We start from the raw sequence: 12,600 nt of genomic DNA on the forward strand, positions 1-12,600 counted from the left end.
TCTTGTCATAGCCTCGTCACTACTTCATCGAGATAAAGATCAGCACTTACGAATATATGTGGTCGGTTGTACTCATACTACACTCTGCACTTCTTGTGCAGATTTTGGTACCGACCCTAGCACTACAAAAAAATGTCAAATTTGCAGAAGTTTTATTGCGGCAGTTACTATAACCTCCGCAATTTATATCAAACTATAGGGATTTATTTACCCCGCAAATATATTACATTTACGGCGGTCACTAACCTCCGCAAACCTTACAAAAAATAGCGTCCCCTAACCCCAATATTTCCCTCGTTTTTTAATCCTTTCCCTCCCTTTTATTCCCAAACCTTTTCAGCTCTCTTAAATTCTGTCTGCCATAGCTTTTCTGCTCAAGCCCGTATAGTTTCTCTGCCATAACTTGCAAAATTCCAAATTTCTCTTTTGATTTTGCTCTCTGCTTTGATTTTGCTTTTTTGTAAAATCAACCTAGAAAGCTATCAACCCAGAAAATGGATGTAAGTTCATATTGTGATTCCTCGAAAAGATCTGAAGCTCTCAATCGTATAGCATTAATATTGTGATTAGAGCAAAATCATCTCTATCAGTCCTTTCATTTTGCTTTTTTGTCTTTCTTTCTCATGTATGTGGGTTTTAAGTTTATTTTCTCTGTTAATTTGTGTTTTCTTCTACTGATTTTCTCTGTTAAGGCTCGAAAAAATTTGTGCCTTTCTTTCTCTGTAATTTCTCTGTTAATGCGTGTAGCATTGATGTTTTTCGATTCTCAACAGAAAGGAGCAGAAATTTGGTAGAATCGGTGTATTTTGAAGAAGGATATAATACTCTTTGTTGAAATTGAGATGCAAGTCCTCTTTCTTCTTTGGCATTAGGTATTATAGGTTCTAAAATTTAGATTTTTGTGTATTTTGTAGGTTAATTTCTGTGATTTGAGACTTAATTGAAATATTTCCTTTTGCATGTGTATTTTAGAACTCCTGGGGACCTTCAGAGAAGACGCAATTGTCTCAAGGTACTATTTTAGTACTGATCAAAGAGCACAACTAAAGTATAAACAGGTTTTTAGTTTTCTTCATAGTGTTGAATATTAATTTTTTTTCCTTTCCAGATTCAAATTGGTTTTGTTGTAGATGTGCTTTATGTGTTTGAAAACTATTTTTCTGGAGTTGCGATTTGGTTGGTGATGTTTACAAATATGCAGTTTTCGAAATGTGTTATTTCTGGGAATTAGAATTGAATATGAGTTTACAATTTGGTTTCTGCAAGTTCCGAACTGGCTGTATGTATAATATACTTTATTTATTATTTTCGGGGTTTAAAGTTGGGGGATGGCATTTTGATGCTACATTTCTTGTCTATTCACTGAATAAAGGTTTTCTACTTGGAATTTAGTTCTTGGTAAATACTGAAACAGACAACGAGGATACTGTCCATTTATATAACAACGAGGATACTTCTGCTTGGATGTATTCTTGGTTTAATAACTTGAAAAATAACATAAACTGTTACTACCGAATAAATCAAACTGATATTGTAAGAAAATTTAAGTCTGAAAACAAAATTACTTCCATGTGATGTTAGGTGTAGCTTGCGTGATTTTAGCATATTCGTTGTGTCACATCTGCATATAAAAGTCTATACACGACGAACAAAATTGTCTTTAAGCAACAGTTTCCCAATTTATCTTCTGTATGTGCTGCCTACAACCTCTATCAGAAGGGTTTGCAGTGCACGTTTTATAGTCAAATGTTATGACATGGTTAAAGGTTCGTTCCATAACACCAGCCTAGTTGGTTGTCGGTTACTACTCACTGCCCTCCAGTTTTGGAGCGTGACAACTTGATGTAGTAAATTTAAGAGGAAACATCAACAAGTTTTCTATACAATCCAAATATAAGTACAGATTCAGAATCTCAATTCTCTGGGATTCTTGAAATTCATGTCCACAATGCTAGGAACATACACAACATTTGTATCTATGACAACCAAGATGTTTATGCCAAATTTTCACTTACTTACAATCCTGATGAAGCCATATCAACAAGGATCATAAATGGTGGTGGCAAAGTTCCTGATTTCAATGAAGATTTAGCCATGAAAGTATCCCAAATTGACTCGATTCTCAAATGTGAAATATGGATGCTTAGTAGAGCCAAAACACTAATGTAAGATCAACTCTTAGGATTTGCTTTAGTACCTAATTCTTCAGTTATTGGTAAAGGAAAAACCACTCAAGATTTTAGCCTTTCTTCCACTGATTTGTTTCATTCTCCTGCTGGTACTGTTAAATTGTCACTTTTCTTGAATACCAACAACCCTATTTCAGTATCAAATAATCCTTCTTGTTCACCATCATCTTCTTCTTCTATAAGTTCAGAAGTTGTATTACTGGACATAAATACATCTCAACTTGTTCTTGATCCGATCGAGTATTCAAGAATTGAGTTTCCTGAAATCAACTTAGTTAAAAGAGAATCAAGAAATGGTGTCTCAATATTTTGACTTAGGTGGTTCATTTCTCCAACTTTCTGCATCATTTCACAGTCAACAACAGCAGCAGCCCGAGAATTATAATTTAAGAGGTTTGAAAAATAGTAAATTTTGTCTTGGAATTTATGTTCTGTCTTCTTCTCTTTAAAAGTCTATTTCTCACTTGAGTTTCTTGAGACATGAGACAGTAACATGTCAAATTACAACTGATGAAGTAAGAATAGAATGAAATTGAAGAAAGTCATAGCAGAAAATAGTTTTGCAGATATAGCCATACATAAAACATCATCAGGATAAAGAAGAGGAAAAAGTCATTGCAGAAAACATTTTTGAAGATATATAGCCATACAAAAATATTCAGTTAAACAAACTTTTTTAAGTTATTAGATACTAATTGACTAACCTTTTAAGTTGATGGCTTAAGATTGAGGCAACAGAGAGTATGGAATGGTTGTTCCTCTCTATTTTTGTGTATGTATGAATTCTCCCCTTTTCAACAAGCCTATAGCTTAGATATAAGAAGTTTCAAAATTCGTGTGGAGGAGAAGAGGAATGGTTGTTAGGGACAAATGACAAAAATATGGTGGGACACCAAATCTGAAATACTCCCTTAGTTTCTTTAATTTGTTAGGATGAGCAGTATTGATATATTTACTCCCACTGTCCCATTTGAAAATTCGTGTGGAGCATTAGACAAGGTTCATTAGTGCTCTTATGTGACCATAGCAGTTCAAATCCAAGTTCTGGTTGAACACTGTTGGCGAAGCAGCAGTTCAAATCTGAGTTCTATCAGTGCAAGTGAATAATATAATGTGCTTTTGCCACTTTACTGTAGCATTGAGACGAGTGACCTCTATCTTTAGTTTACCACTTTACTATTTTTCTTTTAAGATTGAGGAAAGGACAAGAAAGGCTGGAGCTTTTGCTGATTTGGGTCCCAATGAAATCTTTCAAAATTCTACTCAATGATGAAATAATAGACTTGTGTTCTTTCTCCTCTTTAGTCATTATTAGGTTGTAAGAAGATGCCCTTTTGTATTATTTGTTCCATTCTACCTGCAGATACAAAGGTAAAACTGGATCAATTGCTACATAATGCAAATAATGACCCCCATCTGTGTCCTTGCATGTGCATGCAGGTAAAGCAAACACTAAGATTCAGATATATATTCTAACATGTAATTTTTTTCTGGCATCTTCTTGTAACGAAACTTGTAAAAGAAATGCTAAAATTCGGAAGAAACAAAATATTTCACATATCGGTGCCTCCAAACCTAACTCTAGAAGAAGGGCTGAAATGGTAATAATTCATTTTGGATACTTTAATTAAACTAACAACTATTCCTAGTTAGTTAAGTTAATGCGAATTTGACCTTTTCATTTATAGATGGCTGAGACTGGACAAAAGTCTGGACGAGGACAACTTTATCTCGCTACACATAGGAATGAGGATGGATCATATGTTAATGAGGCGGCAAAAGAGATATGTGTAAGACACTTCGAAATTTTTACTATCGGCATTCTTTTCTTCTCGGAAATAAAAGAGCCAAGTATAACATATTGCCTTAATATCTAGGCAGAATACATAGTTTGTCTTCTGAGTTTGAGGCCATATTTCTTTGACACACATTTCCATCTTACACATCAAACCTTATTTTTAAGTATCTCTTTTTACTGGCAAAAGTGAACATGAAGCTGCAAATATTGCTGTATATACCAATATTTTGCATTCACTGGACAGATTTATTAGTCAATATGACAAAATGAATAAAGTGGAAGCTGATCATGCTTGAGTAAATTAAAAGGACAGCGTTTGAAATGTTATCTCCCATGTTTTTAGATATTAATTGCAGCTATGTATATTCAACAGAAATTGACAACTGGCCAAACCGAAGAATAGAAGACCAGGTTATGACTAAATCCAAGAAACATTTAATTGGTAACAACAAGAATGCCTGTAAAAAGATTGAGACTACTCACCTAGTCACCACAAGTATTCCTAAAAAAATGAATCAAAAATCCAATTTTGACCATGGGACAAATTGGTTCAATCTGATATATTCCTATTGCTCCACTATGTGTTGTGGCTTTCAGATTTTTTTAATTGCTAAGTATGGTGCAACATGAGCTTATTTATGAGCGCATGCATTCATGCATTCATTAACTTGTGGTTCTTTAAACATGTGGCTTATTTTGAGTCCTTGACTAGTCTTCTTTATTTAACCATCCAGTATCTAGTACTTATTGATCCGACTAATTCAAATTTGTATTGTATAAGCCAATTAATTAAAGGAAGCTCTAGAAACTGTCAGCCACTATGAACTAGAGAGAATGTGGATAATTTGTTGGTGAAATTACACTAATTTTAACTTGTCAATCAATGATTGAAATAAGGGCTCTGACTTTTGGTGTGTAATGTATTTAGGAAAAAATTGAACTAGAATTGAAACAAAGCACCGTGGATGAGTCCGAAACTTTGCCAAATGATGTTATTGGTAAGGTGTTGGGAAAAGAGCACTCTGGAAGGGTAAGGTGCTTAGAATTGGGAGTTGTTCCTGGCAGAGCTTTTAGACAAACAAGACCTCGTTATAGTGATTTGAATGCTTCAAGTTATAATAATGGTTCGTGTTCTTCCCAATGTCAAGAGAAGTACAATCAAATGTTGAATGCCCACAATCAAAGCCAAGATAACTACAAAGAAATGATGAATGTTAACACTCAAATGATGAGTGCTAACACTCAAATGATGAATGCTTTTAAGGTGTATATGATAATTAAAGAAGGGAAGATACCTGAAGAATTTGCAGGGATATTTGTTTCTGTTCCTCGTTCAACGGTAAGAATAGTTCATAACTTTCTTATTTAATTTCGTAAAGTATAATTAATCAATTCAAGTATTATTAGTTAGGATATTGTTGAGGTACTTTTTGTTAAATATATTTTCTTTTGATTGTTTTGTAGCCAAGTGATGTGGCTAGCGGATCCATTGCACCCATGGATATAAGAAGATCATCCGATGAAAGTAATCCTAACAACAACCTTTGAAGTTGCTTTCAAATGTATTAGATAATTAAGTATCGTACTTGATTGAATGGTCATAGTAGATCTTTTGTCCATAATGGTTGGACTGGATGTTTTGTTTAATGTTAGTTTTAAGACTAATTATAATATTGATGTTTAGTTAGGACTGTGTTTAAAACAAAATTTTGAGACTAATGATAATTTACTTTAATGTGGACTCACTACATTTCCCTCTTACCATAAAGCAAAGATCGATTTATCTTTTTAATATTCCAGTAGTTGGGAAACTTGCCTTTATTAATTGTTAAAAGAAAATTATAATTGAAATTGGAATAGTTATGTAGTAACGTTGCAGAACAAAATTGAATAGCGGAGGTTATAACTGCCGCTGTTCAACCTATAATAATAATTGTGTTATAAAGTTTGCGAAGGTTAAATAAAGAAATTGCGGGGGTTCAGACCTCCGCTATTTTATAATGTCACAGCGCCAAACTACCAAAGTGCGGAGGTTATACCCGCCGCTATATAATAACGACGGTCTGTCAAAACCCCCCCACAAATTGGTTGCGGCGAACAATATTGCAGGGGTTTTGGAGATCGCCGTAAAAGTATATTGCGGACGTTACTGACCGCCGCAATATGTAAATAAAACCTCCGCAAAGTGAGCATTTTTTTGTAGTGATAGTTGTCCGTGAGTTGGAGCAGTTTCGATTTGTTCATTCGGAGACTCGAGGTAGATCTGCTGGTGTCTGCATACCTTGAAGTCCCCTTCTATTTTACTTATTTCACTAATTCTTTTCTTTCGAATAGTTGTATTTCTTTCGGACTTTATTTGTAGTAAATTCTAGAAGCTCGTAACTTGTGACTCCAGATCCGAATCGTAGTAGATATTTATGAGTAATTATGTTATTTCACACTCAGCTTTAATTCATTTTGACTTAATCAACTTTATTTATTGAAATTGAATGAAAATTGACTTAACGGTTTTCTAACGCTGGCTTGCCTAGCGAGTGAAATGTTAGACGCCATCACGGTCCCAAAGGTGGAAATTTCGGGTCGTGACAAGTACAATTGGAAGTTGAAAAAAGGATGGAGGACATCTTTAAGGTTTAACAATGAAGTACATAATTGCTTAGGGAATTCATAGATAGATTCCAGGGGGAGAGGATGATGTTGCCTCCAGTACCTGATAATTGGACAGCTATGGCAATCACGAGCAACTTGAACGAGAAAAGTTCAAAAACTACGAGGAAATTGAAGGAAAGTTTGTGAGAATTTCCTGCAACAACTTGGAACGGTATGTACAATAGATAGAGTACGAAGCTGCGGATAGAAGAAGATACAGTCGTACCTCCAAAGGCAGAAGAAAGATCAGGTTTGAGACGCTCAGAATCGGAAAGGAGGTATGGTAAAAATAGGTACGAGCCATACATGGGAACTAAGAGACGAGATTCTCGTTCTAAATGGGAGAATCCACGATTTTATCCAAGATCAAGGCAAAAAGATGCAAGCTCTTCATCTAGATTAAAAAAGGACGAGATACCCGAAACAATTATTCTGATACGCAAGCAAGAATAGGGGATTACAGCTTTAACGTTAGCACCTCTAAATTAGTGGTTGTTTTAAGAGGTATGGGAGATAAGGTGTGATGGACGAAAGACATCTAGTCAGATTCGAAAAAAGAAACCTAGATTTTTTGTGCGAGTTTCATAATGATTATGGCCATAGAACAGCAGATTGCAGGCTTTTGCAAGGAGAGGTCGAACTTTTGTTGCAAGGTTATCTTACTGATTTGTTTAGTGAGAAAGGAAGACAATCATACATGAAGAACAAATAGGAACCCCCAAAGCCTCCATTACTAAAAAGAACAGTTAACGTCATATCTGGAGGAGATGAGGTTAATGGAGTGTCATATACAGCCGCAAAAAGATGCCAAAGGTCACTGTCACTCACCGGAAGCGTGTTTGCCATGTCTTGGATAGCGACATTATAACATTCGACAATGAAGATGTGGATGGCTTGATGATTCCCTACAGCGATGCATTAATAATATCTTTGCGTGTACATGATACTAATGTAAAACGACTTTTGATTGATCTAGGTAGCTCAGTAAATATCATTTTACCGAGGGTGGTGAATGAAGTGCAAGCTAATGATAAGGTCATACCAAAAGCACGAACCTTGTCTAGGTTTTATAATTCAAGCGTAGTTACGAAAGAGGACATTGTACTTACCACATTTGCAGAAGGGGTCATCAAGGATACAAAATTCCATGTGATAGATGCGTATATGGCCTACAATATGATTCTAGGAAAGCCATGGATTCATGATATGGATGTTGTCCCATCCACTTTGCATCAAGTCATCAAATTTCCTTCACAGTAGGGAATCCGTCGAATCTGTATTGACCAACAAGCTTCACGAAGTATTAACTCGGTGGTGTTTGCAAGCATAAGAACCAACAGTTTAGATGTGGAATAGAAATTACAGAATTTAGTTGAGGATACTGCTATTAAAATCTCAACTGAAGTCACACTACGGCAAATTGATGTTGACTTGAGACCCGATGTGATTCAACAACTTGAGGAAAATGAGAACATTAAAACAACCACCGAGGAGCTTGAAGTCGTAATATTATTTGACCACTGTCCACACAAGAAAGTTTACATCAGAGCAAATTTGAGCCTTAATATGAAAGGTAATTAATTGAAATTTTACGTGCTAACACAGATTACTTTGCTTGTTGCACTCAAATATGACAGGTATGCCACCGAAGGTGATGACTCATAAACTGAATGATGATCCATTATACCCTCTTGTCAAACAAAATAAAAGGAAGCAAGGATCTTTCAAAAATCAAGTGATCCAGGATGAGGTACAAAAGCTTTTGAAAATTGATTCAATACAAGAGGTAAAATACCTGGATTGGTTAGCTAGTAACGTTGTGGTTCCAAAAAAGAATGGAAAATGGCGAGTTTGCGTAGACTATACTAATTTAAATAAGGCATGTCCTAAAGATTCATTTCCTTTACCGCATATAGATCAACTAATTGATTCTACCATGGGTCATGAATTTTTAAGCTTTTTAGATGTGTACTTAGGTTATAACCAAATAAAAATGGACCCTCTAAATGAAAAAGAAACTTCATTTATCACAAACAGGGGGACTTATTGTTATAAAGTCATGCCATTTGGCTTGAAAAATGCCGGAGCCACATATCAAAGATTGGTGACAAATAACATCTGGAAAAAACCATGGAAGTCTACATAGACGATATGTTAGTCAAGTCAACATAGGCGGGAGATCATTTAAAACACTTCTAACACACCTTTGAAACTCTCCACAAGTATAATATGAAGCTAAATCCGAAAAAATGTGCTTTGGCGTGGCTTCAAGTAAGTTTTTAGGTTTTCTTATTTCTAACATGGTATTGAAGAAAATCCTACACAGATCAAAGCTATTGAGGAAATACTAGATATACTCACGAGCAAGAAAGAAGTGCAGAGATTAACAGGCAGGATAGCAGCTCTGGGAAGGTTTATATCAAAGTCGTCGGAAAAAAGTTTTAAATTCTTTTCAGTATTGAAAAAGCAGAATTAATTTGAATGGACTGATAAGTGACAACAAGCTCTCGAAGACCTAAAGTCATATCTATCGAATTCGCCTTTGTTGGCCAAACCAAAAGACGATGAAAGATTGCTCATTTACCTATTTCTGTTATAACTGCTTTCCCCCTAAGGAATATATTGAATAAACAGGAATTGTCAGGTAGATTAGCTAAGTGGGCAATATAACTCGGGGAGTATGATATCATTTATGGTTACATGACAGAATTCAAGATATATATTTAAAAAAAAAAAGAAGAAAACTTACGTGCAAAGTTCCATTTTTCTGGAAAAGGCATGTTTTCTTCACCCACTAGTGGGGGCAACAACAAAACGGAGTACCAACCACGGTTTCGGTCATCCTGGGGGCTAACTAACACTCTTTTACTTCTAGCCACAAGGGAAAATATTCCTTCACGAAACAACTTGGGGGAGTAAAGATGAAGTAAGTGACGAAAGGTAAAAGGAACAGAGACCAAATCTGATAAATAACGAAGGCATGCTATCACCCTCCACACGATGGGACCAATCTGGCCAAGACACACATTAACATAACGAAAAAACTCGATGATCACTGGATCAATGGGAGGCTTAAACCCTAAAGTGAAAGGGTAGGTATAAGCAAAAGAAAACCTGGCATGGTAAGAGGTGATTCTTTGACTAACACAAGGGATTAAAACTGGAAAATCTGATTTCCAATGACATTTTTGTCGAACTAAGGAAAGAAAGACAAGAGTGATTAAACTTGGGTACAGTTTAGCAGGGTTAAGGGAAGCTATAGAGGAGACTTGATTCCTTATGGTCTCACGATCTAACACAAAAGAAAATTCTTGAGGAACAATCTCAGCAACCGTAGGCTCTTGCATAGGTTCATTCAGGTCCTTATTTCTAGAAGAGTATTTAGGGGTCAGAGGATCCCTAGGTTTGGAAGAAGATGGGCTGGCAGAACCACGAGTATATAATGAACCAAGGCTATGAAATCTACCACCTCTCCTACTTCTAGTAGAGGCAGCAGAAGGAGCAAGCTCGTTGACAATCACAACTTTGCGAGGGTCTGGTGTTGATGAAGACATGTTTAACAAAGGAAATACAGAGAAAAGGTACCGAGAAGCACTAAGATAATGGATACAAATGCAAGAAGGTTTCAAGAAATCAAAAGTATGAAGTATTTATATGGAGATACGACATCATTAAAAATTGGTCATTTTGAAGCGTCATAATGGAACCATCACTTCGTGACTGACGCAGCCGCAAAAAAACCTTAAAAAGCACTGAGAAACTACAAATCCAATCATAAGAAGCCATGTGGTATGGACATTAAATGAATGTGACATACGTCGCATCGATTTTGAAGGAGGAATAATGATACTCGAGAAACGACGGCAAAGAATTTCTGTCATAAAAACTTACTACTTTCCGAATATTCAGTTGAGAATATTCAGAAAGTGGGGGGACTATCTGTATTGGTGGAAAAAAGACATGGCACATGGGCTATCAACAAGCTGACAGGGCATGGTACGTGAAACATCGATGTAAGGACAAGTGGCATTCTTAATTAGACGAATTAAAGAGTGCAGAAAAAGGCAAGGAAGAAACATCCACGGGGTTATATAGAGGAAAAATCTAAGCCTGATAGCTGTAAAAGGAGAAACAGGAGCCGAATGAATAAAGGTTGCAAAGAAGAGAAGATACACGAACCTGATGTAATTAAGGAAGGAATATCAGTACAGTTGTAAGCACGTGATTTTTGCCCTATGAAAGAATTACTCCCAAAAAATTCAAAATAAAACGATTTTCCTTGGTGTGCAATTTTGAGAATTTTTGTGACATTTTTGGATAATTATTTGTATTTGTCTGTGCATGTTTATTTGTTATATTAATAAAAAAATACAAAAATATGTCGCATTTTGCATGTAGGATTTAATTCTACAATTGTTAGTAATTAAGTTTGTTTTACAAAAATTGAAAATTACAAAAATAGGCATCTTTTGCATTTTTAGCATTTAATGTCCAAATGTACAATTTTATGCTTAATTATTACTTAATTGTGCGTTAATTGTTATTGGGAGTTAATTTGCGCTTTTATAACTTAATAATAATTTAAGAATTTTTAGAATTTAGTTTTAGAAAAATAAAAGAAGAAAAAAGAGCAAAAATATAAAGAAAATCGGAATTGGGCTCTTCTTCAAATTCAAGCCACAAGTCCAAAAAAATACCCAACCTTCCCCATGACCCGGACCATTTCAAACCGGGTCGACCCAGTCCATAACCCAAATACCCAACACCCCCCTATCTTACACAAAACAAAACAAAAAAACCAAAAAACCCTAAAAAACCAAAACCTAAAACACTACCCATCCGCCACCCCCCTCTTTTTCTTTCTTCTTCTTCAAGCTCCAAACAAGCCATCCATGGCTGCCCCGCCACCCCTGCTGCTTCGTCTTCATCGCACCACCATCCGTCGAGCTCCAGCCATCGACGACGAACAGCTCCGTCGACCACTTGAAGCAGCCCGTCAACGAACATCGTCGCCGCGTCTCAAGAAGCCATCGCTGCTGCTTCACCTTCTCAAACGACCCCTCCAGCAAACCCAAACAACCACAGTCCTCACGTCCACCACGACCATGTTGGACGACCACCTGAACTTCCAGCCCGTCGTTGCTGACCATGGACGAGTTGCAAGCTCGTCGCTGTTGCTTCTTCTGCTCCGCCACCACTGTTGCTACGTCTTTTTCTCCTCGCTTGCTGCTACTGCTTTGTGCTGCTGCTAACTGCTTCGTGCTGCTGCTGCTGCTCCATCACGCTGCCACTACTTCATCTTCTTCAGTCGTTTCCCAGCAGCTCTATCACGTCCAAACAAATCCCATGGTTGTTGGTCGATGCCCCTAGCGCCTCCCTTCTGCTGCGGTGTTGCTGCCACGACGAGCAGTTGTTTCGCTTCAGCTGTTTTGCTGCCACCATTTCATTTATTCGAGCTTCCGTCGAGGTCGTCGTTTGTTGTTTTGAGGTCGTCAAGGTTAAAGGGAAGGTGAGTTTGTCGTTGAATTCAAGATCCATTAGGTCGTTGGCAGTCTTGGTGCGATAATCGCTTCCGGACGGATTTGTTTTCATTCAAGTTCTTCGTCGATCCGATCCGGTTAGTTGGTATAAGTTTCGTTTCTATCCGTAATTTGTTTGATATTTTTCGGATTTGAAATCAAATATGTTTGATATTAATTTCATGTTCATCGTTTTTTTTTCCAGTTTGTTTTCATTCATTTTTCTTGTTTATTTTTAGGTAGAAATTGATTAGCTTAATTATAATGTTGCTAGATTTAAGTTGAAGATTCAATTAATTATTTTTCAGTTTGTTTTATTAATTTAAAAGGATTTAATTTTAATATAGAAGAGTGTTAGTTTAAATCGCTTGAATCCGTTGTTTGTTGTTTAAAATAGATTTAATTCGTGTTCATTTTGTTTGAAGTTCGTTTTTTCAGTAATTTA

General features: G+C 36.2%; 2 protein-coding genes and 1 long non-coding RNA gene across 9 annotated transcripts; 2 read left to right on the plus strand and 1 right to left on the minus strand.

Moving 5' to 3' along the window:
* The first annotated feature begins 260 nt into the window (after nt 1-260).
* LOC104226162 (uncharacterized) lies at nt 261-5,737 on the plus strand. Of its 7 annotated transcripts, none has more exons than XM_070165519.1 (7): nt 261-500; nt 774-872; nt 973-1,012; nt 3,553-3,629; nt 3,878-3,979; nt 4,916-5,326; nt 5,452-5,737. In XM_070165519.1, the coding sequence occupies exons 4-7, from the start codon at nt 3,618-3,620 to the stop codon at nt 5,533-5,535; spliced, it is 609 nt and encodes a 202-aa protein (XP_070021620.1). In that variant the 5' UTR covers nt 261-500; nt 774-872; nt 973-1,012; nt 3,553-3,617; the 3' UTR covers nt 5,536-5,737. The 7 variants fall into 7 exon arrangements, with proteins under 7 accessions (XP_070021620.1, XP_070021622.1, XP_009776374.1 ...); XM_070165521.1 differs by lacking the exon at nt 3,553-3,629 and adding an exon at nt 3,712-3,790 and having other exon boundaries at nt 262-500; XM_070165520.1 differs by lacking the exon at nt 261-500 and adding an exon at nt 521-625.
* On the minus strand, nt 1,854-2,978 carry LOC104226161 (uncharacterized). Its single transcript, XR_710784.2, has 2 exons — nt 2,894-2,978; nt 1,854-2,449 (listed from the first exon to the last, which is right to left on the minus strand). It is a non-coding gene; the product is annotated as an uncharacterized lncRNA (long non-coding RNA).
* Nucleotides 5,738-7,440: 1,703 nt separating the features above from the next.
* On the plus strand, nt 7,441-9,112 carry LOC138883360 (uncharacterized). Its single transcript, XM_070164042.1, has 4 exons — nt 7,441-7,872; nt 7,993-8,209; nt 8,274-8,422; nt 8,963-9,112. The coding sequence occupies exons 1-4, from the start codon at nt 7,441-7,443 to the stop codon at nt 9,110-9,112; spliced, it is 948 nt and encodes a 315-aa protein (XP_070020143.1).
* The last annotated feature ends 3,488 nt before the right edge of the window (nt 9,113-12,600 follow it).

The sequence above is a fragment of the Nicotiana sylvestris genome, chromosome 12 (assembly GCF_000393655.2).
Source record: "Nicotiana sylvestris chromosome 12, ASM39365v2, whole genome shotgun sequence".
Taxonomy (NCBI): Eukaryota; Viridiplantae; Streptophyta; class Magnoliopsida; order Solanales; family Solanaceae; genus Nicotiana; species Nicotiana sylvestris.

Excerpts from the sequence above, each read along its gene's own strand:
- LOC104226162 (XM_070165519.1), top strand. Across the intron at positions 3,980-4,915 it reads AGGCGGCAAAAGAGATATGT|GAAAAAATTGAACTAGAATT; the intron begins GTAAGACACTTC and ends TAATGTATTTAG. Across the intron at positions 5,327-5,451 it reads TTTCTGTTCCTCGTTCAACG|CCAAGTGATGTGGCTAGCGG; the intron begins GTAAGAATAGTT and ends ATTGTTTTGTAG.
- LOC138883360 (XM_070164042.1), top strand. The coding sequence starts at position 7,441 with ATGCCAAAGGTCACTGTCACTCACCGGAAGCGTGTTTGCCATGTCTTG. Across the intron at positions 7,873-7,992 it reads TCCCATCCACTTTGCATCAA|AAATTACAGAATTTAGTTGA; the intron begins GTCATCAAATTT and ends GATGTGGAATAG. Across the intron at positions 8,423-8,962 it reads AAATTGATTCAATACAAGAG|ATCAAAGCTATTGAGGAAAT; the intron begins GTAAAATACCTG and ends AATCCTACACAG.